This window comes from Panthera onca, chromosome A1, assembly GCF_046562875.1.
Source record: "Panthera onca isolate mPanOnc1 chromosome A1, mPanOnc1 haplotype 2, whole genome shotgun sequence".
Taxonomy (NCBI): Eukaryota; Metazoa; Chordata; class Mammalia; order Carnivora; family Felidae; genus Panthera; species Panthera onca.
In genome coordinates this window covers 103134050-103161713 of record NC_138339.1, presented here as the reverse complement: position 1 = coordinate 103161713, position 27664 = coordinate 103134050, and the positions used below count along the sequence as shown (strand labels likewise).

Sequence of the window (27664 nt, the reverse complement as noted above, 5' to 3'; positions counted from 1 at the left end):
TAGCATGTTAAAGCCTAAGGTGACCTTACTGAGTCTAAACTCTTAGCTCTTATTTTATAAAAGAGAAAACTGATCCCCAGAGAGTGTCAGTAACTACCTGTCCAAGTTAACATAACTCACAGGTTAGTTGCAGAACTTGAACCTATAAGTGGCCCAATTCTTGGATCATTACTTCATGGTGCTTTGTTCTAACTCTGTATTGTTGAAACAGAACGATATGGCTAATTCTGAAAGAAATTTGCAATTTTCTCTAATTTCTGAAATCTTTGATATTTTATAGTGAAATTAATTGAGAATTCTCCAAACCTTCATGTTTTTCATCTGCAATGTAATTTCATTTCGGATTTTGAATCTCTCATGACTGCACTTTCTTCCTGCAAGAAACTCAAAGAAATTAATTTTTCTGGATCATTTTTCACACCCATCCCATTTGGTAAGACCTAAGATCATAAAATTTTGGTTTCAGATGCATCTGTATGCAGAGTCATTTTAGGCACTTTTAAAAGGTAAATTTTATTAAATATGTACTTGAGGTCAAAGAATTAAGCTATTAGATCTGATTTTAAATGAATTTTCAAATAAGGTGTATTTGTTTCTGGAAGTTTAAATATTTGTAGTTATCAGAATTATTTCCTGAGCTTTAATTATTTAGTCATACTAATTAATAAAATCTGAATTACTGTGTTGATACTCTTTACATACATTTGTTGGTATAAAAGACGTAGCTGACAAACCTATTTGTTTTCCCTTTTATAGTCACTGCTTTGCCAAATTTTATTTCCCTGAAGATACTAAGTCTTAAAAACCAACAATTTCCTGATAAGGAAACATCTGAAAAATTTGGTATGTTTGCAAAATTGTGCCTTTTACTTTTTATTCTTCCCCTGAAATTCTTCTATTTTGTGTAAGCCACAGCAGATCACTATAGATATTAGCGGCCCTTACTCATTTGGAGGAAGGGGCAGGGGCTGCTCAGCTTTGAGCCTCCAAATGCCTGATCTCACTTGATCTCATTCAATAGTCACTCATTCTTAGAGTGACTTATTTCTTTGAATACATGTTTGGTCATTACAGCATGATGCAATTTCATTGTCAGGGACCCATTCCAAACCTGCTAAATCCCTGTTATGTCAAAGGTTTTTGGAATATAGATAAAACTATCTTTTCAAGGTTAAGAGAACTTTGTGAAAACTCAGAATTGACAAAATGGTAACTATTGAAATTGCCTAAATACTCAATTTTTTTTATGATTACAAAAGGAATGTGTGCTCATGGAAGAATTCTAATAGACGTTAAAAGATAAATCCAGGCATATTAGAAACTTTGAGAGTTCATTTGAACAAAAATGGATTTGAATCAGGCAGTGTCCAGTGAATGAAGGACATAGCTCTGAGAGGCTGAACCAAACGAAAGATTTTTTTATAGGCATAAGGGAGCAGGAACAGGGAAGTTATAGTAGACAAAAAAGCAGGTGCGTTGGTTACTGTAAGGTTACTTTCCTTTAGAGGGGATAGCAGAGTTCTATTGGGTAGATTACCTAACTAGTGCTGATCTGGCAATTCCTGATTGGCTGGTTTTAGATTCCATTTCTGGGACAGCTCAAACTAAAAATTAAGTCTTGGTTTAGTGATGTGGGGCTTGGCAAAAGCAACTCATTTTGGGCTTTTTGCTTTTTTCTTTTAACACAGGAAAATATAAGAGGAGGCAGTGGAGATAGGGAGTATAGAGCGGTTGTGCTTCTCAAACGTTAGCATGATCACCTGGATGTCTTCCTCTTCCCTTCTCTCCTCTTGCCTTCCTTTGCAGGCAGCATGTGGCTGGGGGAGGAGCAGGAAGACTAAGTGGGGCAGAGGCAAAATTGAGGGGCCAAGGAGGTGGCTGCCATATACAACAAGTTGATTAAATTAATAATACATTAAGTATAATGAGAATCAAATTTCCTCATGGTTGGAGAAGGAATTGACAAATATTGAAAGGAGAGGCTAGAAAGAACTTTAAGGTATTAAATTAGATGTGGAAATACTGGTGTGGACTCATGGTTTTTAATGTTTATATATATACACACATGTTTATATATGTATATATATATACACATATATATGTATATATATACATGTATATATATATATACACATATAGTGAGCTACATGTCTCTATATACACACATATACGTAACTCGGTCAACTGAGATATTAAAAAAGATCCTCGTATTAATGAGTGCCCCAAATGCCAGATCTTGACTCCTAAATACTGGCCTCCCTAAAAGGAACCACGGTCTTTAGAGAAATGGCTGATAGAAGAACTGGATGGAACACAGAATTTAAAACCCAAGCTTGGAACACTGTTGGATGCTAGAAAGTGTTAAAAATATTTCCAAGTCTAAGGTCTTAGAAGGAGATCACTTTCAAGTGATCCATAATGTACCAAGCCAAGGTGGGGTCGAAGTGCAAAGGTATGAGTAGCGGATTGTGAAGCTTTAGTGCTGGGAGGCAGAAGTAGAAATCACTGAGGATGATATAGCAGGAGATAGGATTGAGAGGAAGGTGGCTGAAGCCATTTAAGAAGCTAGGAGAATATCCTGGAGGCCAGTAGCAGCTTGAGTCTAAAAAGGAAAAGGAAATATCGTAGGCATTCTGGACCTCAGTGCCGGAGAGATTGGTAGGGGGACGGTAGAGGAATTGTTGACTGCAGGTAGCAGTGAGGATCAAGGTGTAGGCTGACCCCTTTCTCTTGTGCTTTGGAGAGGAAGAGGAACAGCCTCCATGCTACATGGGGCCTCCTGGACTATGCGTGATTTTGAGGCTATACATTACCATTATTTGGTAACACATTGCACGGAAAATACCTTTTTTGTCTCTTCTGATAGCCTACACCTTAGGTTCTCTTAACAACCTGGAAGAACTGGAACTTCCTACTGGGGATGGGATTCAGCAAGTGGCCAAACTGATCATCCAGCAATGTCAGCATCTTCAGTTTCTTCGAATTCTCTCATTGTGCCAGATTTTGGATGATGACAGTGTGATGGAAATTGGTGAGTTAGCCTTAGATAAATGGTTTCAGCTTGCAGAAAAGCCAGTGTTAGTACTCAAGCTTTCTGTTGCAAAATGTTGATAGCCTCCTGTGTGAGATTACACAGTGCCTCAAGTCTGTTTTGACTTTGTGTTCCTGATACCAGGCCACATATCCTCCATGCACTCCTTTTTATACCATTTTAAAAACTGAAGATTACACATACAGAAAAGTACACAAATCCTAAGTGTACAGCTCAATAAATTATCCAGTAAACATACATGAACATTTTATTAACCATACTTGGTGGTTAACCATACTTGGTTGGAAATCACCCAGATTACAGAGTATTGCAAAGATCACAGAAGCCTACATCCTGTGTGCTCTGACAACATTCCCCTCCTTTCCACAGGTGACCATTAGACCCCTTCTGTTCACCATAGATTAGTTTCACTGTTTTAAACTTTTATGTAATGGAATCCCTCCCAGTATGTACTTTACCTTTTTTGGCTCACCTTTATATTTATTGCATATTGTTACATGAGGCTAGCGTTCACGGATTTTCATTGCCATATATTATTCTACTGTATGACTATATATACCTCAACTTACCCATTCAACTGGGTATTTGAGTTATTCTCAGTATTTGACTAGTGTGAATAATGCTATGAACATTATTATGCATGACCTTTGATGTATGTATGGAAGTATGTTAGGGGTGGAATATGTGTCACATGGTATAGACAGATTCAATTTTCCACAGTTGTACCAATTTACATTCCTACCAGCGGTTGTGTCACATTCTGGCCTGTACTTGTACTGTCAGATCTCTGAACTTCAGCCATTCTGATGGATCTGTAGTAGTATCTCATTGTGGATTTTTTTCTATTGGTATATTTTTATGTTTTATGATGGGTAAATTTCAGCAACTTAGGTTTTTTTGCCTTTTTTTTAGAGAGAGAGAGATGAAGAACAGGGCAGGGGCAGAGAGGGAGAGGAACAGCATACCTGTATCCCTTAGGTAAATATCTAGTAGTGGAACTGCTGGGTCGTAGGGTAGTTCCATTTTTGGTTTTTTGAGGAACCTCCATACTATGTTCCAGAGTGGCTGCACCAGCTTGCATTCCCACCAGGAATGCAAAAGAGATCCTCTTTCTCTGTGTCCTCGCCAACATCTGTTGTTGCCTGAGTTGTTCATGTTAGCCATTCTGACAGGTGTGAGGTGGTATCTCATTGTGGTTTTGACTTGGATTTCCCTGATGATGAGTGATGTTGAGCATCTTTTCACGTGTCGGTTAGCCATCTGGATGTCTTCTTTGGGCAAGTGTCTATTCATGCATTCTCTCTCTTTCTTTTTTTTTTTTTAAGCTGATTGGTTTACCAATTTATTGCTTTCATTTCTTTTCTTACCTCTATTATCTTCTACAGATAGAAGGTTTTGTCCTAACGTCTTGAGATGGGATAATTTCAGTGCTTTTGGCTTTAGCTCCATCTCACAAATTTTACATGTCATATTTTCAGTCTTACTTAGTTCAAAATATTTTGTTATTATTTATTTTTTGGCCACACCAGGTATTTAGAAAGGTACTGCTTAACTTCACTGTTAAGAAAGAATATACATTATATGATTTTAATTTTGAAATTTGTTGAGACTTGTATTATGGGTCAACATAACATAAAATCACACTAAAATGGTCAATTTTAGTAAATGCTCCATTTCACTTGAAAAAAAAAGTTTTCTGGGGCGCCTGGGTGGCTCGGTCGGTTAAGCGTCCGACTTTAGCTCAGGTCATGATCTCACAGACCATGAGTTCGAGCCCCGTGTCAGGCTCTGGGCTGATGGCTCAGAGCCTGGAGCCTGCTTCCGATTCTGTGTCTCCCTCTCTGTCTGCCCCTCCCCCGTTCATGCTCTGTCTCTGTCTCAAAAATAAACAAAAAAAAAAAACAAAAAAAAAATAAAGAAAAAGTTTTCTGCAGTTCAAATGAAATGTTGAGGGATGCCTGGCTGGCTCAGTGGGAAGAGTATGTGACTCTTGATCTTAGGGTCATGAGTTCACGTATGCTCACACTGGGCATGGAGCCTACTTAAAAAAAAAAAAGTTGAAATTATTGTTCAAATGTTTGATATTTTTATGGATTTTTATTTGCTTGTTCTAACTAGGACAGGGGTGTTAAAATCACCCCAATTAATCTTCTTCTTTTCCCTTTAGTTCTGTTTTTACTCTATATATTTAAAATATATAGGTCCATACATATTTAGGATTTAAATCTAGCTACATAGAGATTTAGAATTGTTAAATATTCCTGGCAGATCAACCCTCTTTATTTCTAGTAAAACTTCTTGCCTTATTATCAGTCATTTCATCATACATTAATACAGTTGCTCCGGTATGCTTTTGGTATTTGCATCTTGGCTTTTCCCTTCCTTTTAATATTTTCATGTCCTTATATTTAAGGTGTGTCTCTTGTAAAAATCTATAATTAGGTTATTTTTCTTAATTTTTTTAATGTGGGAGACAGAGGATCTGAAGTGGGCTCTGTACTGACAGCAGAGAGCCTGATGTGGGGTTCAAATTCACAAACCATGAGATCAGGACCTGAGCCAAAGTCGGCTGCTCAACCTATGGAGCCACTCAGGCATCCCCCTCCCACCCCCCCCCCATTTTGCCTTCGTTTTTGACATTTGTTTCAGAGAGTATGGAATTTGATTTTGGTGCTCATTTTCTTTCACATTTCTAGCTCCCATCATTTCTTTTGCTCAGCAGGCAGTCTTTTTTTGTATTTGAATGTAAGGTTTATCTGGCCCTGCTTTAGTGGCTTTTAAGATTTTCTTTGCTTTACATTTTGTCATTTGCTATGAACTGAATTGTGTCCCTCAACGATCCATGTGTTGAAACCCTAACCTTTGGAGACAGTCTGCTTGAGCAATGACAACACAATACCCTACAATGGTAGTTGTACTATGTTGTGCTTAGGTGTGGATTTCTTTGTATTTATTCTGCTTGGGGTTTATAGACCTTGAAGCTGTGGCTTGGTGTCTTTAGCCAGTTTGGAGAAGTTTTTGGCCAACACGCACATAGCTGCTTCCCAATTCTTTGTCATTTTCTTTACTCTCCTTCTGATAGCAGAACTCAACCTAATTTGGGGTCATAGGATCAGGAAAAAGAGTTCTATAGAGAACTGAAGACAGAATGGCCCAGACACATTTGGGAGGGGAGAGATTGAGAGAGCATTTCAAATAGAGGTAATCATTTGCATGGATTAAGGAGAACCAGGCATATTTAAAGATAGGCAGGAATTTGTTGTGAGAATAGACTGGAGAGGAATGTAAAAGCCAGACTGGAGAAAGCTTCACAGGATGTGTTAGAAAGGGTGAGTCTCGGGGCGCCTGGGTGGCTTAGTTAAGCATCTGACTGGCTCAGGTCATGATCTCACAGTTTGTGAGTTCGAGCCTCATGTCAGGCTCTGTGCTGACAGCTCAGCCTGGAGCCTGCTTCGGATTCTGTGTCTCCCCCTCTTACTGAAATGAAAGTCCTTATGATTCTATTTTTCACCAACACTTTGCTTTTATAGCCAAGGTAGCAATCGATGGAGGTTTCCAGAAACTTGAGGACCTAAATCTTTCAGTCAATCACAAGATTACAGAGGAAGGATACAGAAATTTCTTTCAAGCACTGGACAACATGCCACACTTGAAAGAGTTGACTATTTCTAGGCATTTTACTGAATGCATCAAAGCTCAGGCCACAACAGTCAAGTCTTTGAGTCAGTGCATGTCACGACTGCCAAGCCTCATCAGACTTAACATGTTAAGTTGGCTCCTGGATACAGAAGACATCAAACTGCTTACTGCCATGAAGGAAAGACATCCTCAATCTAAACGCTTATTTATTCACTGGAAATGGGTACTGCCATTCTCTCCAATCGTTCAGGAATAGAAGATGTACCTAAAAACTGAATTACAAATTTGTGTCAACAATCCTAAAAACTTCCCTCTCCAAAAACATTTTATTAAGTCTTGCACACAAAAGGATATTTACAGTAAGGCATGTTAAAGAAAACCCCAAAACCACTACCAGAACCTTTGCAGTCCCTGAATGATTCTCTCCAACTAAATAGAGATCAGTTCTTCAATCAAGTTTATACACCTAACCCTCCACAATCGAGGATCAGCAGCCGGTTTTCAGACTGTGGTAAGGAGGATAAAAAGAGTTATGGGAATGGAGTGAGGTACACAGATCTTAAAGATGGCTTTAAGAAGTATTCAAGTTACATATAATGTGAATTTCAAGACTGAATCCATTTTCTACATAAATGAAACAAGACTTTACCACCAGTCCAGTTTAATCTTTTGTGGGCCAAGAGATACGCCTTAATACTTCTAAGATTTGTTGGGTATATTAATTTTGGTATAAGAGGCCCATACAAGGTAGAAGTAAGATTTAAGGGAAAAAGCTCCTACTACAGAGGCTTTTGATTCAACACTTACTGTATCAGCATGAAGTACAAAATAGCACTTCTAAGATTCAAACTAAAATGGAGAGGGCGCAGCCCTCCACATCAGGTTTGTTGAAATGCAGCCCAAGAAGGTTTGAGCTTTGGGCATCTGGCTGACAAAGTGCCTTAGAGGTATTAGAGGAAGCCATTCATGTGGGGGTACTGCGCTAGAAAAACCACGCGTCGCATGGATCTGCTAGAAGAACACACTGGAAGCAGGGAAAGAAGTCTCTTGCTCCTACAGTGTCTTACCACTACTCTCTACTGACAAAGCTTTATACTGTGCCTGCTGCGGGGACAGGTCGTTACAGAGTGAAGATCTATTACTGCAGAGAAGGGCAATAAAGGCTGGATTTGGACACGAGAAGCAACAACTTGATAACTGATAAAACTATTACTTATTAAATAGCTTAGACCTAAACTAAAAAGAACCTTGTTAGATTTAAGATTGATAGGATGCACATAAATATTTATAGAAAACCTCTTACATGATCTAGAAGACACAGGGAACCGGCTAGTGATTGACTTCAGGGAGGGGGGCCAGGATAGCAAGGGAATAGCAGGAAGGTCTGTTTCTTTTTTCTTTGCAGATCTTTTGTACTATTTGAATTCTGTACCATGTGTGTGTACTATTAAAAATGGTATTTTAAAAACTAAGAGAACTCCATGCAAATATCTCTCCAAACCTTCTGATAAGGGCTTCTAGTTTAAAGCAGGGGGCTCCAAGTATGGCCTGAGTCTGTAGAGCCTCTGGGCGAAGACTAGTTTTTACATTTTTCCAATAAAAAAATAACATACATGTGACAGAGACCATGATCAGTGGCCTGCAAGGCTAAAATAATTCTGGCCCTTTACAACGAATGGAATACTTCCATGATAGACTGTTTTTAGATTGTAAGATTCCCATGCCCTTTTATTCCTGTATGTTAGTCTCCACATGATGCCCAGGCCATCCCTCATTGCCCTGTCACCCTCATGTTTCTAAACTTCTCCCTTTCTGATCACATGTTCCAACACTCTACCACTCTCTAAATCCTTCCACTGTACCCTACCCACATGAGAAACCTCCTCTACCATTCTCAACTTCTTATCCAAACAATATCTTCTTGTTCTAACTTCCCCTTTCTCGAATTTTTACCATGACTCACAGTAAGAAATTTCCTATCAACAATCAACACATTTATAAACATGTACACAAATGAACCAAGATTCACAAAAAACTCTAAAAGCTGTATGTGATGCCGCTGGTCACTCCCTCCTCTCAAGTTTCATTTGGCTTCCAGGGCATTCCTTCTGGATTTCCTAACCAACCTAGAATTCTCTCAGCCTCCTTTACTGCTTTTTCTCATATCTGACCTCTAAACACTGATAGCTCTATGCAAATGCATTTGCTTCGTGATCTGGTCCTGTTGCATGGTTTTAAATTCCAAGTCTATGCTAACTTACCTATTTTCAGCTCTATCCCAGATCTCTCCTCTGAACTCTTGACTCCTATCTGACTCCTGTTAATGGGCATCTCAGATTTGACCTGTCTTAACCCAATTCCTGTCTTTCCTTTCCCACAAGTATTCATGGTTACTTAATTTTTTTAGAGTGCATGCAAGCAGGGGAGGGGGCAAAGGGAGAGAGAGTGAATCCTAAGCAGGTGCCATGCTCACCTCAGAGTCCGACACAGGGCTCAACCCATGACCCTGGGCTAACGACTAGAGCAGAGGTCAAGAGCTGGGACACTGAGCTGATTGAGCCACCCTGGCAACCCTCCCACAAGCACTCTTTATGCTGACTTCTCCATGTCTTTAATTCTAGCTTTGTTCTTCCACTTGCTTAGGCCCAAAATCTTGGGGGGTCATCCTTGATCTCTCTCTTTCATACTCTACATGTAATCTACTGGCAAATGCTGAGCTTTACTTAGCATTTGTCAATAGATCCCATCACTACTGACCACTGGTCCTAGTCAGCCTGCTTCTTCCCTTGAAACTTATGGCCTATTTTCTATTAAAAAAAATTTTTTTAAGCTTATTTTTCAGAGAGGCAGAGGTAGCATGAGTGGTGTAGGGGCAGATAGAGAGGGACAGAGAGAATCCTAAGCAGGCTAAGCACAGCCAGTACAGAGGCTGATGTGGGGCTGGAACTCACGAAACCATGAGATCACGACCTGAGCTGAAACCAAGAGCCCGACGCTTAACCAGACTGAGCCACCCAGGTTGCCTGTGAGGTCTATTTTCAACACAAAAATTGCAGTCATAAGACTCTTCAATACATTAGATCACACTATGCCTTTGGTTCAACACCTTCCAATGGATCCCAGATCAAAGTAAATACAGTGGTCTATGTGTGACCTGACCCCTGACTACCTCTCTTACCTCTTTTTAATCTCTCCCCCTTGCTCACTTCCATTCCAGCCATACTGGTTTCTTTTGCCATTCCCTGAACAGGCCAAACTTATTCTTAGGGCCTTTGTGCTTGTCATTTCCTTTGCCTGGGAGGTTCTCTTTCTATTTATGTGAATGGCTCTCATTTTCTTCACATCTCTGCTCCAATGTCAGCTCAATTTCCCTCACCTTTTTTTTTTTTTTTTTTTAATATACGAAATTTATTGTCAAATTGATTTCCATACAACACCCAGTGCTCATCCCAAACCATTCTTTTTTTTTTTTTTAACTTTTTTTAAAATTTTATTTTTAATCTCTACACCCAAATGGGGTGAACTAACAACCCCGAGATCAAGAGTCGCATGCTCTACTGACTGCACCAGCCAGGTGCCCCCTTAACCATTCTTTTTAAAAAAGCATCCACAGGGGCCCCTGGGTGGCTCAGCAGGTTAAGTGTCTGGCTCTTGATTTTGGCTCAGGTCATGATCTCACGGTTCATGGAATCAAGACCTGACCTTTCAGCGTGGAGCCTGCTTGGGATTCTTTTTCTCCCTCTTACCTGTTCCCGCGTGCTCGCTCTCTCTCTGAAAATAAAAACAATAAACAAAACAAAGCATTCACATTCCAACTGCGTTCTGCCTAACCCCCTTCCTGCTTCATTTCTGTCTATGGCATGTATTACTATTGCCACCTTATACATCTTGTTTACTAGTGTTCCCCACCAATGTAAGCAGGAACTTTCGTCTGTTTGGCTTACTGTGGTCTCCAAGCACGTAGAAGAGTACCTAGCACATAAACAAATCTGAAGAAATAATTCCTGAAATGAATGATTTGCCAGAACCTGCAACCACTTTCCAACGGCATTAGGTATCAAAAGACGTAAGATGCAAAAATGTCTCTGAAGCAAATAAGCTGCCTTCATAACTGAATTTAACCTGCCACACCTACTTAGGCAATGAAAATATGCAGAATGTATAAAATACTGGCTGACTGTCATGAGAAATAAAAATCTACTCACCGGTACCAGAAAGCTTAAGCCACTGAATATCCCATTCTGTGAAGCTTACTTACCAGGAATTGAATGTTCATTTTATTCAACAAATATGTACTGGGCAGCAACAAACAGGTTAGGCATATTTAGTGTTTCCAGGCAAAATCTCTGAAAGAAATAGAACTTTTTATATTAACCTCTGCTCCCACAGCTAAAAGGACTAGGAAGAATCCCTGGTGCATGGATACCAATGCTTACACTCAACTGAAACAATAGGATTTTCTCCCTCTCCTGAGAATTTGAAGTGACACACACATAGTCAAATGGATGGTAGACGGAACCACAAGGTAGTGATGAGGGCAGAATAGCTTGGACAACCATGTTAGGCAATGGGCATGATGAAAATGTGAAGGAAGCTGGATGAAAGAGAGGCAGATAGGTAAGAGAAAGAGGAGAGGATAATGACAATATGACTTCCAAGCAACGGAACAGAGCCGTGGTTCCTGACTGGCGAGGTCTACTCCTGTGTGTTTCTTAAGCCTGGATTATCAGCAACACTGTTTTACAACTGGTTGTGTCTTTATAATACTACCTTTTCTCCAAATAAGTCTGACTAGTTCTCTTTATCCGTTATTAGATTTCCCTCACCATATATATTCTAAAAAAAAAATACTCATACAGTCAAGCTTAAAAAAAATTTGTCATTTATTTTTAAAGGCATTAATAAAAAGCTTAACATACTTACTAAGAAAGTTACAATATACAAATATGTTCAGTCGATATTTTCACAGATTGACTTTTCTGCACTATGTGTGACTTTGAGTTTCTTTTAGTTACTCACATTTCCACTGTTGAGTTATTCAAACTGATTATTCCCTTGAAACACATGGCTGGTTATCGAAGCATGAGTCACATGCAACATAGGGCAATGCAGATGGCTATGCCACCCAACCAACTGTTCATGAAGAAAAGCATGAAATTTTATTCACATCAACCATGGCGCATCAAAATACCATTCTCCTTGGGAGAGAGCTGCACCTGAATTTGGAGGGAAAAAGTCCAGATATAATTATGCAATTTAAAAACTTATTTTCTTATAAAATAAAAAAAAAAGGAAAGCAATACACTCACCATGGTAAATAAAACTAGAACAAAAGTATGCTAATATAGACTTTATGCAATACTAAATTCAATCTTTATGGGATAAATAATTAGACTAATTGTGATATTCATTTGGAAGAGTAAATGTGAAAGATTAAAAAAAAATTTAAGGAGCACTGGTATTTCATCTGTCCTAACAGCTTTTTTTTTTTTTTTTTTAATTTTTTAAACGTTTATTTCTTATTGAGAGACAGACAGAGACACACAGGGTGGGCAGGGGGAGGGGTAGAGAGAGGAGAGACACAGAATCTGAAGCAGGCTCCAGGCTCTGAGCTGTCAGCACAGAGCCCAACATGGGGCTCGAACAAACTGTGAGATCATGACCTGAGCCAAAGTCAGTAGCCTAAGCAACTGACCCACCCAGGCGCCCCGGTCCTAACAATTTCTTTTTTAAAGTTTATTGAGAGAGAGGGGCACCTGGGTGGCTCAGTCATTTAAACATCTGACTTCAGCTCAGGTCATGATCTCGTGGTCTGTGAATTCAAGCCCCGCATCAGGCTATGTGCACAGAGCCTGGAGCCTGCTTCCGATTCTGTGTCTCCCCCTCTCTCTGCCCCTCCCATGCCCATATTCTGTCTCTCTCTCTCAATAATAAATAACCTTAAAAAAATAAAAAAAAAATTTTTTGAGAGAGTGAGTGAGCTCATGTGCAAGTGGGGTAGGGGCAGAGAGAGAAGGGGGAAAGAGAATCCCAAGCAGGCTCCACACTGTCAGTGCAGAGCCTCACATGGGGCTTGATCTCACGAAACATGAGATCATGTCCTAAGCCGAGATCAAGAGTAGGACGCTCAAATGACTGATCCATTCAGAGCCCCAAAAGTACTGTGCTTTTATGGAATCCACGAGAATCAAAGAAATGATAAACTAGAACGTAGTAAAAATGTATCTGAAATCTAGAATGAGTATTTATAAGATAAACATATTCAGGTTCATGCATACTAATGAACAGTTAGCTGCATATAAAAAATGTTATCTACTTGGGCACCTGGGTGGCTCAGTTGGTTAAGTGTCCAACTTCAGCTCAGATCATGGTCTCATGGTTTGTGGGTTCGAGCCCCACATTGGGCTCTGTGATGACAGCTCAGAGCCTGTATCCTGCTTTAAATTCTGTGTGTGTGTCTCTCTCTGCCCCTGCACCACTAGAGCTCAGTCTCTATCAAAGATAAATACACATTAAAAAAAAAAAAAAAAAGTTTAAAAAAAGAAAAAAGAATGTTATCTGCTTTAGGGTGTCTGGGTGCCTCAGTCAGTTGGGCATCCAACTCTTGGTCTTGGCTCAGGTTATGATCTCATGGTTTGGGAAAATGGAGCCCCACACTGGGCTCTGCACAGACAATGTGGAGTCTACTTGGGATTCTCTCTCTCCCTCTCATTGATTGGTTGATAGATAAATAAATAAAACAATAAATAAAACGTTATCCACTTTAGATACACACAGACATACATGCACATGAATGAAATATTGGGAAAAGATGGAGTAAAAACTTGGGTTTGCTGTATGTAAATTCTCAATCAAATTGCTAACAAAGTTATTTTCACTATCTCTTTGTTCTATGTAGACTGCTTGTAAAATGACTTGAAAAGAAATGCGTTCAATTCTCATTCATGGTAGTTCTGTTCTAAAAAGTCACAACAGGGGGTGCCTGGGGGGCTCAGTCAGTTAAGTGGCTGGCTCTTGTTCTTGGCTCAGGTCCTGATCTCAGGGTTGGTGAATTAAAGCCCTATGTCAGGCTCTGAGCTGACAGTGTGGAATCTGCTTGGGATTCTCCCTCTCTCCCTTTTCCTCTGTGCCTATCTCTCTCTCTCTCTCTCTCTCTCTCTCAAAAATAAATAAATAATAAAATTAACACTGTTGTTTAAAGTAAAATAAAATAAAGTCACTAAAAACAATAAATTCGTGAGTACTAAGTCAATGCTCCTAGAAGAAATACAAGGCTAGGTTCAGGCAAGCCTCTGGTCACATTCTTATCAACTGACCAATTCCTAATCTTTTAAAATGTGTCTTTCTGATGAAAGACACGTTACTTAATATATATTGATGTTACAGGTGACTTTTTTTTTTTTTTTTTTAAGTAATCTCCACGCTCAACGTGGGGCTCAGACTCACGACCAGTAGATCAAGAGTTGCATGCTCTACTGACTGAGCTAGCCAGGCTCTCCTAACATACTGATGATTCATTAACACTGAAATTACAGTCAATGGCACTACCTGACTTTGCCTGAATGGGGCTTACCTAACACATATATTTTCCCTGTAAGGCACAACACAGCCTTCTTGCACTTGGGAACACAAAGCACAATGTTTGGTGTCCACTTTAAAGAGTGAAATCAAAAGGCGCAGAAACATGAATAACGTGGCACTAAAAAGACTGCGCAAAGGATGCTTGTTTAGAGCAGGAGATGACACATGAAGACAGAGCACTGTTCAACCTCAGCTGAAAGTTATCTGTGTCAGAGGATTCAAATTTTTTGCCACTCTGCACTTGTCCATGAATGACGGCGAAAGCACTGTAATTCTTGACTTGGGTATGATAGATAAATTTTGGCAAGCTGGCAAATTTGCAAACACATAGTCTGTGAATGAGAACTGACTGTAGATAAACTATGAAAAACAATTTAAAGTAAACACAAATATCTAAAACGATAAAGGGAAAATAATCACACAGATATAGGAGAGCAAACATTTCTGTCCAAATGACAAGAACCACTACCACCAAAAAGCAAGGTCAAATAAATGATAAACTAGAAAGCAAGTATTTGCAAATCCTATCACAAAGAATTCTTGCAAAACAAAAAGGAAAAACATAGATCCCAGTTAAAAAGTGGGCAAGGTGATACTCATAGTTTCCAGTAAACATAAGACAGAGCTCTTAAACACACAAAAAGATGAATTTTACAATAATAAAATCAATAAAAAAATTATAAATACAATTAGAGGACTATTTCTAACTATTTGACCATGAATGATCCAAAGGTTTCACAGATTACTGAATAAGAATGTGGGAAACAGGAGCTCTCAAACAATGTTGGTGAGAATATAAATACAGTCTCTACTGAGAAGCAACATGGAAAAAAATCTATTAAAATTATAGATGGAGGTTCTCTTCAATCTAGCAGTTCTAATTCTAGAATCTAAATCCAGATTAGAATTATAGATTCTATTTAGAGAATTCTAAAGATGTGTTCATACAGCTACAGAAAGAATTATGTAAAAGAATATAACTATAGCATTAAATAGCAAACAATTGGGAACAACCTAAAATTCCATCCAATTGAGCTCTTCCATCCAAGAGCTCAATTAAATTAGTACAATTCTGTATACAAAAATATCATGCAATTTTAAAAAAACATTAAAAAAAATTTTTTATACGTTTATATTTGATAGATGGAGAGAGACAGAGCACAAGTGGGGGAGGGGCAGAGAGAGAGAGAGAGAGAGAGAGAGAGAGAGAGAGAGAGACAGACAGAATCCGAAGCAGGCTCCAGGCTAGGAGCTGCCAGCACAGAGCCCGACGCGGGGCTCGAACTCACAAACTGTGAGATCATGACCTGAGCCAAAGTCGGATGCTTAACCGACTGAGCCACCCAAGCGCCCCAAAAAACAGAACATTTTTATATCCTGGCATTGAGGATTCTCCAAAAAAATTCTGAAGAAAAAGCACTTACCTAATAAAGAACACTGTATGAATCACCTATAAAAATGAAAAATTTAAAGAGTTGGAAGGAGTAATCATGAGACATCTTATCAGATCTATTTCAACTACATATTAATTTTACTGCCAATAAATGTACACAGCACAACACAACCAAATAAAAACGAAGGGTTTTGTTCTGTGAAGTCTCCCTCACATTCTAGTCCCTCTTCAGAGATTACTTGAGTACAGCCCTAAGGCGACCCATCAATTCACAGAGACATGTATGTAAATGCGTTTACATAAATGGCAGGTAGCGTAACACATTTCTGCCTCTAACTTTCTTCATTTAAAAATATTTTCCTATCAGATTGCTCTATATAACAAGCAACAATGTAGCTTTTTAAAATAAAATTAAAAGAATGATAGAATACAAGGATCCCCATGCTTCTCCAGAGTTTTAGGCCACTGCTGTTTACCAAAGACTTACACTAGCAACAACTGTTTTCACTAAACGAAAAAGTCTGAAGGGGATTCACCCTGTTATGAAAAAGGCAAAGGGGTGCCTGAGTGGCTCAGTCAGTTGAGCGTCCGACTTTGGCTCAGGTCATGATCTCACATGATCTCATGGTTTTGTGGATTTGAGCCCTGAGTAGGCCGGAGCCTGCTTCGGATTCTGTGTCTCCCTTTCTCTCTGCACCTCCCCCTGCTCTCACTCTATCAAAAATAAATACACATTAAAAAAAAAAAAAGAAAAAAGTGACGTCAAGGGAGGAAACACGTATTGTGCACAAAATGCTATGATGGTATCCGTATCAAATATAGATGAATATGGAAAAGTGTAAAATAATACATGAAAAAAGAATACTGTGATAGACACACAGCTTAATTAATTTAAAAATAGTGAACATTTTTCTTACATACTTTTCAAACATAAATAGAAAAAGGAGTACAATAAACATCAATATGCACACCATGTACACTCAACAGCCATAAATGCGTGCACACACACATTTTGCTAAATCATGTTTTTTAAGTTTATTTATTTGGGGGGGGGGGAGGGGCAGAGAGAGAGGGAGAGAACGAGAATCCCAAGCAGGCTCTTGGCACTGTCAGCACAGAACCTGATTTGCTCAAGCCACACCCCTGGGATCATGACCTGAGCTGGAATTAAGAGTTGGATGTTCAACCAACAGAACCACCCAGAACCCCTAACCCTACTCCCAAGACTTTTATAGATGGCTCTTTCAACCAGATTCCAACCAGGGATACCACATTGCATTTGGCTGTTGTCTTCCAAGTCACTTTTAATCTAGAGCAGTTACTCCATGCCTTTTTTTTCACTAAAAAAAATTTTTTTAATGTTTATCTTTTGAGAGAGAAAAAGAGAGAGAGAGAGAGAGAGAGAGAGAGAGTGTGTGTGTGTGTGTGTGTGTGAGAGAGAGTGAGAGAGTGAGAGAGAGAGAGAGAGAGAGAGAGAGAGAGAGAGAGAGGGAGGGAGGGAGAGGGGCAGAGAGGGAGACACAGAATCCAAAGCAGGCTCCAGGCTCTGAGCTGTCAGCATAGAGCCTGTTGCAGGAACTTGAACTTGTGAGCTGTAAAATCATGACCTGAGCTGAAGCTGGACACTTTACTGACTGAGCCACCCAGGCACCCTTTTTTTACTGACTTTTTGAAGAAAGGAGGCCAGTTATCTACTACAGCATTTCCCATTCTGGATCTATCTGATCACTTCTTTTGTGAGGTCATTTAACTTGCTGCTCTAGCCCACTATTTCCAGTAAATGGGAAGCAGATCTTATAGGCTTGATTAAATTCCAGTTACACTCTTTTCACTGAAACACTTCACAGGCTATTTTGTGTATTTCACACTGCATCATATCAAAATCAAGTCTGACTGTCCCATCACAGTAGTGCAGTATCACCAGTGATTCTAAGAATCTCTTTACTGGATGATTTTCTTTCCACACCACTAACCAAGTATTTGCTGAGATGATACTTTGACATCATGACAATTCTAGAGAGCACGTAGCTCAATCTTTTATCAAATTGTTTTGACATCAAATGCATTTAATATTACTATATGTAGAAAACCCTAAAGACTGCACTAAAAAACGACTAGAACTGATAAATGAATTCAGTAAAGTCACAGGATACAAAATCTGTTACATTTCTATACACTAATAATGAGCTAGTAGAGAGAGAAATTAAGAAAATAATCCTGTTTACAACTGCACCGAAACCAATAAAATATCTAGGAATAAAATTAGCTAAGGAGTTTAAAGACCTGTGCACCTGAAAACTGTAAGACACTAATAAAAAAAAAAATGGAAGATAACACAAATAGAAAGATATTCCATGCTCATGGAATGGAAGAGTTAATATAATTAAAATGTCCATACTACACAAAGTAATCTACAAATTTAATACAATCCCTATAAAAATACACAACATTTTCCACAGTAAATAATCCTAAAATTTGGATAGAACCACAGAAGACAAAGAAGTCAAAACAATCTTGAAAAAGATGAATCAAACTGGAGGTATCACCATCTCAGATTTCAAGATATACGACAAAGCTGTACTGATCCAAACAGTATGCAACTAGCACGAAATGAGACCCATAAATAAGTGGAACAGAACTGACAGCTCAGAAATAAAGTCATGCTTATATGGTAATTAATCTTCAACAAAGGAGGCAAGAGTATACAATGGGGAAAATCCAATGTCTTCAACAAACGGGGCTGGGAAGACGGGACAGCTACGAATGAAACTGGACCACTTTCCTACACTATAAACAAAAATAAACTTAAAATCGATTAAACACCTAAATGTCAGACCTGCAACCATAAAATTCCTAGAAGAAAACATAGGCAGTGATCATTTTGACATTAGCCTTAGAAACGTTTTTCCAGATATGCAGCCTCTGATAAAGGAAATAAAAACAAAAATAAACTATTGGGATTACACCAAAATAAAAAGGTTCTGCACAGTGAAAGAAACCAGCAAAAATGCAACCTATCAAATGGAAGAAGATATTTGCAAATGATGTATCTGATAAGGGCTTAATATCCAAAATACATAAAGAATGTGTACAACTCAACACCAAAAAATTAAATAATCCAGCTGAAAAATGAAAAGACATGAATAGATATTTTTCCAAAGAAGACATACAGATAGTCAACAGACACATGAAAACACGCTTAACATCACTCATCATCAGGTAAATGCATCTCTAAACCAGAATGAGATAACCCTCACACCAGTCAGAATGGCTAAAATCAAAAACACAAGAAATCGTAACTATTAGTGAGGATATGGAGAAAGAGGAACCCTCAAGCACTATAGATGGTAATGCAAACTGTGCAGCCACTGTGGACAACAGTATGAACATTACTCAGAAAATTCACAATGGAATTACCATATGATCCAGTAATTCCACTACTAGATGTTTACCCAAAGAAAATGAAAACACCGATTTAAAAAGATATATGCATCCCTGTACTTACTGCAGCATTATTTACAAAAGTCAGGATATAGAAACAACCCAAGTGTCCATCGACAGATGAACGGATAAAGATGTGATGTGTACACACACACACACACACACACACACACACACACGCACACACACTGGAATATTACTCAGCCATAAGGAACAAAACTTTGCCATTTGAGACAACATGGATGCATCTAGATGGTATAACGAAGGTAACTAAACTAGTCAGAGAAAGACAAATACCATATGATTTCACTCATATGTACAATTTAAGAAACAAAACAAAGGATCAAATTAAAAAAAGAAACAAAAAACAGACTCTTAAATATACAGAGCAAACTTGTGGTTGACAGAGGGGAGGTAGGTGGGGGGATAGGTGAAATGGGGAAAGGGATTAGGAGTGCAGTTGTAGTAAGCACTGAGTAGTGCATATAACTGCTGAATCATTGTGTTGTACACCTGAAAGTAAAATAACAATGTTAACTGTACTTGAATTAAAAATAATTAAAAACATATTTAATAGCTTTACATTAGCTTTTGTTTTTTTAACATTTGATTTTTAAAGATATGTTTTCCCCAAACTGAAATTCATATAAAAGATTCAGTTTTATAATGACAGTAGACTTACTTCTTAATTGAAATGTGAGCACCTTCCTTCTTTTTGGTTTTGTTTGAAACCCTGTACGAAAGCAAAAGAATTTTAAAGAATAGCATACACATTTTATACAGATATGAATAAACACTTTGTTTCACACAAGATGTTTTACTAATTCTATTTAACAAAATATCAGAAAATAAGTTTATGGCCTTCAAATGTGCTTTAAAAGTAATCCTAAAGAAGAGCACCTGAGTGGCTCAGTAGGTTGAGTGTCCAACTTGGGTTCGAGCCCCACATCTGGCTCACTGCTGTCAGCATAGAGCCCACTTGAGATCCTCTGTCATGTTCTCTCTTTGCCTACCCTCCGTTTGTGCTCTCAAAAATAAATAAAATCTTTAAGTGTTCCTAAAGTAAACAATTATTAGGCTGTAGTTAAGAAATTTTCTTCTTTGGGGGTGCCGGGGTGGCTCAGTTGGTTAGGAGTCCGACTTCAGCTCAAGTCACAAGCTCACGGTCCATGAGTTCGAGCCCCACATCGGGCTCTGTGTTGACAGCTTGAAGCCTGGAGCCTGCTTCAGATTCTGTGTCTCCCCCTCTCTCTGCCCCTCCCCCACTCATGGTCTCTCTGTCTTTCAAAAATGAATTAAAAAAATTAAAATATAAAAAAGAAATAAAATTTTCTTCTCTCACTATGCCCAGTGATGTTCCTGAGCTAACTTACACCTTAATTCTTTCAAGTAAAATAAACACTGTGTCACACTCATTTATTAAAATAAAACCATTAAGGACCACTACATACTAAAGAACATTTTAGAAGTTAAAAAAAACAAACAAAACAAGATCAATACTCAAATATTTATTGTTTTTCCTGGTCAGACCTAACCCAAATGTCCTATTCATTTCTTCTGGCTTCCACATCTTCTATCTTCCCTTTTATATATACTTTCTACTTCATTGTTTATCTACATCTACAGGCCATAAGATGTATTAAAAGTGATTTGTTCTTAAGAAGGACCAAAGTTATAGCCTATTTTATGTTATTCCAAGAACACTACTTTTACGTCATTTGCATTTGCTTGGATTTCTAGAGGTTAAGAGCTGGACCCAAATTCTATCTAGCTGCTCTTATGGGAAAGAGTTGCCAACAGAAAAGCTGTCCAGCTCGTGTTTCTGTGAAGCAATGCTTAAGAAACACTAGCTGAAGCTAATGGTGGCTCAAACATACTTAAGCGGTTAGAAAATCTGACAATGAGTAGTGGCTTCTTTTTAATGGTAACAATTTCAAAGAGACAAAAAATGCAAGATCCAGGAAACTACAATTTCTTTGCATTTTCGAATGTAAATGTATGTTTACATTGTATTGTATACAGATATAGAAATAATACTCTGTAAAGTTAAGATCCTTTCTCAGAAACAAGTCAGTCATAGTTGGCCCTGAATTTGAGGCACATAATTCTGGGGACAAGACTGCTTTCCCCAAAACTGCGACTTGAACTCATAAAAGAAACAGAAACATCTGCAACTTAATGGTCAGGACCATAGTTAAAAGTCCAGTGCAAATCTGCTAGGTTTTAGTAACACAGTATAATCAGGTACATGTAATAGTAGTGCTTATAAATACAAATGAACCAAGTCTAACTTTCGTCCATGTCATCCTTCAAATTAAATATATTTAAAATGTCAGTATGTTCCTATTCTTTAATGGTTGCTAGAACTATCAAAATAGAAAATCAGGTCCATATCTACTTAAGGCTGTGGTAAAATAGATGTTTTCTTTTTTTTTTTTTTGTAATGTTTATTTATTTTTGAGAGACAGAGTATGAGCGGGGGAGGGGTGGAGAGAGGAGGCGACACAGAATCCGAAGAGGCTCCAGGCTCTGAGCTGTCAGCACAGAGCCCAACATGGGGCTCAAATTCACAAACCGTGAGATCATGACCTGAGCCGAAATCAGATGCTTAACCGACTAAGCCACTCAGGTATCCCCAAAATAGATGTTTTCAAGAGGCAATACACATGGAAATAAAAATTGTGGAAAGCCAGTCAGCAGTATCAAAAGCTATTAAAATGTTTACACTTTTTGACTCAGTAACAGTACTTCCAAATATCAAAAGGAAATAATCTACAAGAAGCTTTATATCTAAAAAATGGTTATCTACGAATCAGAGGAAAAACGTGTTAATGTTCAACATTCAGGAAACTATGAACTTATTCTGAACCACACTGAACAGGAACTAGGCACTATCCCAGATGCTAGAATGCCAAGAGTTACCAAGATAGACAAGGTCCTTGCTCTTATGGAGCTTACGTTCTACTGGAGAAACAAACAGGTAAGGAAAATCAGGTTTCATAAATGCCACACAGAGAATCTAAGTGGGGTGATATGATAGAGCATATGGGCCTATCAGTTCTGGATTAAACTGGGTGAAATTTCAGGTGAGTTCTGAAACACAAGAAGCTAGACAAGTGAAATCTGGGTTATGAGTTTCCAGCCTAAAGAGCAGGGAGTACAAAGGCCCTGAAGAAGGTATAACCTGGTATACATTTGAAGAGAGGCCAGCTTTGTAAGAATGGACACGCATAGAATAAAATGTACATACAGAAGTCGGCAATATACACATCATGTAATATTCTGCAAACCAGGATAAAGTTTTGATTTTAACATAAGTGCAACTGGAAGGTATCAAAGGGTCTTGAGGGGTAGATCTGATCTATGTTACATTTTAAAGTATCACTTCTAGCTGCTATATGGAGAACGGATTTGGTGGGCAGGCGGGGGATGCAAGATTCTAAAAGCAAAATAATAGTTGGGATCTGCTGCAGAAAGAAAGAGAAGAGATAAATAATGCCATATTATTCAGACATTAAATAAATAGCTATTACATGAAGAGCTATTACAACCCATCAACAAAGAGATAAACAGCCCGACTAAAAACCAAAACAGGAAAAAATGTGGTTATTTCTCCAAAGAAGATAAAACAAATGGCCAGCAAACATATGAAAAGATGCTCAACATCATTTAGACATTAGGGAAATGCAAATCAAAACCACAATAAGCCCATTCCCGAAACCAATACTGCACTGTATGTTAACTAAAAACAACAACAACCCACAATAAGGTATCACTTCACACTCAGGGAGATAATAGTGTTGACAAGAATGTAGAGAAAAAGGGACGCTCACACATTGCTGGTAAAAGGTAAATAGGTACAGTCATCTTAGAAAAAAGTTCAGCACTTCCTCCAAACTTCTCAGCCAGCAATTCTACTCCTAGATATATATCGAAGAAAACTGAAACTTATGTCCATACAAAATTTTACACACAAATGTCTGCAAAAGAACTACTCACTATAAAAAAAAAAGGAAGAAAACGGAATTACTCATTGTAGTCAAAAAGAGGAAACAACTCAGTGTCCATCCACTGATGGATAAACAAAATATGGTACTGTCCTTACAACAGAATTATTATTGAGCGGTAAAAAGAAATGTACTCACACATACTATAGCCTGGAGAAACCTTGAAAAACTGAGGGTAAATGAAATAAATCAGGCACAAACAGCCACGTATTTAACAATTCCACTTATATGAAAAGTTCAGAATAGGCAAATCTGTACTAATGAAAAGTAGATTAGTGCTTGCCCAGGGCTGGGTGGGTATACTACCAGGTTGGTACTGGAGAGTGATTGCTAACGGGTACAGGTTTTCTTAATGAGTGATAAAAATGTTCTGGAATTAAATAGTGATGGTGGTTGTAGAACTTTGTGAATATAATTTAAAAACCACTGAAATGTATACTTTTAAACGATAAATTATATCTCAATTAAAAAGATGATAATATCTTGAAAGATGTAGTAGCAGTGGAGAAAAAAAGCAAAGCGCAATGATTCAGGATCTGTTGGGAAAGAGGCAACAATACTTTCCTACAAATTGGATGTGGAAACGTGAAACAGAGTGAGAAAATATGGCTAATGCCAGGCCTGTGGCTTGAGAAATTGGTGCTGGTGCACCAATGTCATTGCTTACTGAGAAACATAAAAGGCTGTGGGAACAGAGGTGTAAGAAATGACATGTGAAGTTCTGTTTCGGCTGCAGTTAGTTTGAGATGTACCTAACGGACATCCACGTGGTGAGGGAAAGAGGCAGCTGCATAAGTAAGTCTGAAAGTCAGAGCTTATACCTGAGAAGCACCACCACAAACATACCATTTTAAGTCAAGGAGTAGAGGCGAGGTCACCTAGTGAACATTTATAATTAAGAAACAGGGACTGTGGGGGTGCCTGGGTGGCTCAGTCGGTTGGGCGTCCGACTTCGGCTCAGGTCACGATCTCGCGGTCCGTGAGTTCGAGCCCCGTGTTGGGCTCTGGGCTGATGGCTCAGAGCCTGGAGCCTGCTTCTGATTCTGTGTCTCCCTCTCTCTCTGCCCCTCCCTGTTCATGCTCTGTCTCTCTCTGTCTCAAAAATAAATAAATGAATGAATGAATGAATGAATGAAACAGGGACTGTGGACCATGCATAAGGATTCAACTTGGATATTCAGAAGAGGAGGAAAAGTTGTTAAAGGAGTATAGAAGGGACAGCCAAGGAGAAAGGCTCAAAACTAGTAGATGATATGGTGTCACTGAAGGCAAGAGAAAAAATGTTTTCAAAGTTACACTTTGGAACACAATTTATATACAAATGTGTAAAATGTACACAAATATATAAAAATGTTGCGGAGAACTAAGGTCAAAGCAGAGAAAAGACCACTGATGTAGCCATCTTCAGTAAAATCTCAGCAGAGTGGGGAAGACAGAAGCACACCTGATAGGACCGAAGAGGTGCGGTGAGGTAAGGGAGAGAACTAGAGATAACTCTGAAGAAGTCTGGCTGCACTTTGCAACTATGTGGATGGAACTAGAGGGTGTTATGCTAAGTGAAATTAGTCAGAGAAAGACAAATATCATGTGAGTTCACTCATATGAGAACTTTAAGAGACACAACAGATGGACACAAGGGAAGGGAAGCAAAAACAATTTAAAAACAGGGAGGGGGACAAAACATAAGAGACTCTTAAATAATTCAGATGTAAATTAAAAAATAAATACATTATTAAAAAAATAAGTCTGGCTGTGAAGGCAAGGTGAAAAATGATGTGATAGACAAGTTCTAGAGAACGTAGTTGAAGTAAATGGTCACTAAGTTTAGCTAAACAGAACTAAAACGGTCACCAACGTAGACTGATGAGTAAGACAAGCAAACTGCTGGCTAAATTCTTAGAATATGTCTGTAGATGAAGAAAGATGAACATAAAAATAATACATTTCTTAGCAGCACTCACACATACTGGAAGGCAGACAAACAGATATGATAGACTACTGTCTATATAATAGACTACTGTCAGTGGTGACTTACGGAAAAGGGTAAGAAATAGGCGTGGCTTAGGTCATCAAAGGGATTTTTGTCTTATCTTTAATTTGCTCAATTTTTAAAATGTAATGTATTCATGTATCATCTGTAATCAAGAAATGCATATATTCTTAAAGGATATAAAACAATGTAAATGGCATGATGAGAACAATATAAAAAACAAACCATGTAAAACTCCAGACACAGGACAATAAAATGCAACAGATGGCTCTGGATTTAATCCTGGATCAAAGAAAGCAATCTTGGGGGCACCTGGGTGGCTCAGTCAGTTAAGCGGCCGACTTAGGTTCATGTCAGGATCTCATGGCTCTTGAGTTCAAGCCCCAGCACTGGGCTCTGTGTTGACAGAGCAGAGCTTGGAACCTGCTTCAGATTCTGTGTCTGCCTCACTCAATGCCCCTTCCCTGCTCAAGCTCTGTCTCTCTCTCCTTCAAAAATAAACAGTAAAAAAAATTTTTTTAATAGGGGCACCTGGATGGCTCAGTGGATTGAGTGTTCGACTTCAGCTCAGGCCTCGCAGTTTGTGAGTTCGAGCCCCACGTTGGGCTCTGTGCTGACAGCTCAGAGCCTGGAGCCTGCTTCGGATTCTGTGTCTCCCTCTCTCCCTGGCCCTTTCCTGCTCACACTCTGTCTCTCTGTCTCTCAAAAATAAATAAACATTAAAAAAATTAAAAGCAAATTTTAATTTTAAAGAAAGCTACTTTTAATTCTCTTGTAAGGGACACTGGTGAGACAACAGGCAAGATTCAAATAAGGCCAAAAGATGAGATCACAGAATTATATAAATTTTAATTCCTGATTTGATTACTATACTACAGTTGTATAACATTCTTAATTTAGAAAACATACTGCATTTAAATGTAAAGGGGTATAATGTTTGCAACTGATTATCAATTATTTCAGGGAAAAATACATATACACATAAACAAAGAAAAAAAAAGACAAACAAGTATGAAATAAATGAGAATAATAAACCTAAAGTGGTACAGGGGCACCTGGGTGACTCAGTCGGTTGAGAGTCCGACTTCAGCTCAGGTCATGATCTCATGGTCCGTGGATTTGAGCCCCTGGACCGAGCTGATAGCTCAGAGCCTGGAACCTGTTTCAGATTCTGTGTCTCCCTCTCCCTCAGCCCCTCCCCAGTTTATGCTCTCTTTCCCCTTCAAAAAATAAATAAACATAAAAAAAATTAAAAAATAAAAGAAACTTAAAGTGGTACAAAGGTGACACTTGGGGACAATTGGGTGAAGGATACATAGAAATTCTTGTACTATTTTCGCAACTTTAAGTCTGAAAGAGATTTTTTTTTTTTTAAGTTACAAACAAACAACAACAAAAAGCACTTGTATTTTGGTTTGGTTATCTGCCAAAGGTAAACTTTCACACACTACATGACCTAGCAATTCCACTTCTAAGTGTATACCCAAAAGAAATGAAAATGTACATTGACACAGAAACTTGTATACGCATGTTCATCGCAGCATTATTCGTTAAAGCCCCAAAGGAGAAATAACCCAAATGGAAAAAATGAGGTACACTCAATGGATTATTATTCAGCAATAAAAAATGAAGGGAGAGAGGGAGAGAGAGAGAGGAGAGAGAGAGAGAGGAGAGAGAGAGAAGAGAGAGAGAGGAGAGAGAGAGAGGAGAGAGAGAGAGGAGAGAGAGAGAGGAGAGAGAGAGAGGAGAGAGAGAGAGGAGAGAGAGAGAGGAGAGAGAGAGAGGAGAGAGAGAGAGGAGAGAGAGAGAGGAGAGAGAGAGAGGAGAGAGAGAGAGGAGAGAGAGAGAGGAGAGAGAGAGAGGAGAGAGCGCGAGAGAGATTATGCTAAGTGAAGAAAGAAAGACACAAAGGATGACATTTAGTATAAGTCTATTTATTAGAAGTGTCCAGAAAAGGCAAATCCACAGAGTAAGTTAGTCATTACCTAGGCCTGGAAATTTTGAGGAAAATGGGGTACATGTTTGTTTTCTTACGGAAGGAGGGTAGATAATGAAGATATTCCATAAATGACTGTAGTTATGGCTGTGTAATTGTGAATATACTAAAAACCCAAATCAGTGAGTTGTATACTTTAGAAGGTGAACTGAATGCCATGTAAACTATATCTCAATAAAACTTAATTAGTTAAAAAAAAAAAAAAAAAAAACAAGTCACAGGCAATGCTGTTTTCCAAACTGGAAACAAGCTACATATCCATCAATGGTTAAAAGAAATAAACAGATTATGGTATATTCATGCAGAAGAACACAACAGAGCTACGACTATACACAACAATGTTTATTACTCTCACAAACTGCTGAACAAAATATGCCAGCCACTAAGGAGTGTATGTATAATTCCAAACCATAGAAGTTCAAAAAAGGACAAAAGTACTCTATGACACTAGACGTTAGGAAAATGGTCACCCTTGGCAAAGGGATTAGTAGTGAGTGATTAGAAGACATAAGGAGGCAGTAAATTATGTTTTTTTAAAATCAAGCTGTTCACTTCTAATATATGC

The 27664-nt window shown here is 38.5% G+C and overlaps 2 protein-coding genes across 8 annotated transcripts in view; one reads left to right on the top strand and one right to left on the bottom strand.

Annotated features, from left to right (window-relative positions):
• Positions 1-27664, top strand: part of NAIP (NLR family apoptosis inhibitory protein) — an 87945-nt gene that overhangs the window by 26259 nt on the left and 34022 nt on the right. For 2 of the 6 annotated variants that reach the window (XM_060635600.3, XM_078449164.2), the window contains exons 12-15: positions 281-433; positions 757-843; positions 2867-3031; positions 6583-7244. In XM_060635600.3, the coding sequence (XP_060491583.3) occupies positions 281-433; positions 757-843; positions 2867-3031; positions 6583-6947 (770 nt within the window). In that variant the 3' untranslated portion in view covers positions 6948-7244. The other 4 variants (XM_078449162.2, XM_078449163.2, XM_078449160.2 and 1 more) reach the window with 4 other exon arrangements.
• Positions 11557-27664, bottom strand: part of SMN2 (survival of motor neuron 2, centromeric) — a 41994-nt gene continuing 25886 nt past the window's right edge. The window contains exons 8-10 of one of the 2 annotated variants that reach the window (XM_078449188.2): positions 19789-19839; positions 15697-15722; positions 11557-11907 (exon numbers count right to left, since the gene is read on the bottom strand). In XM_078449188.2, the coding sequence (XP_078305314.1) occupies positions 19792-19839 (48 nt within the window). In that variant the 3' untranslated portion in view covers positions 11557-11907; positions 15697-15722; positions 19789-19791. The remainder of the gene's footprint in view (positions 11908-15696; positions 15723-19788; positions 19840-27664) is intronic. The other variant, XM_078449189.2, reaches the window with a different exon arrangement.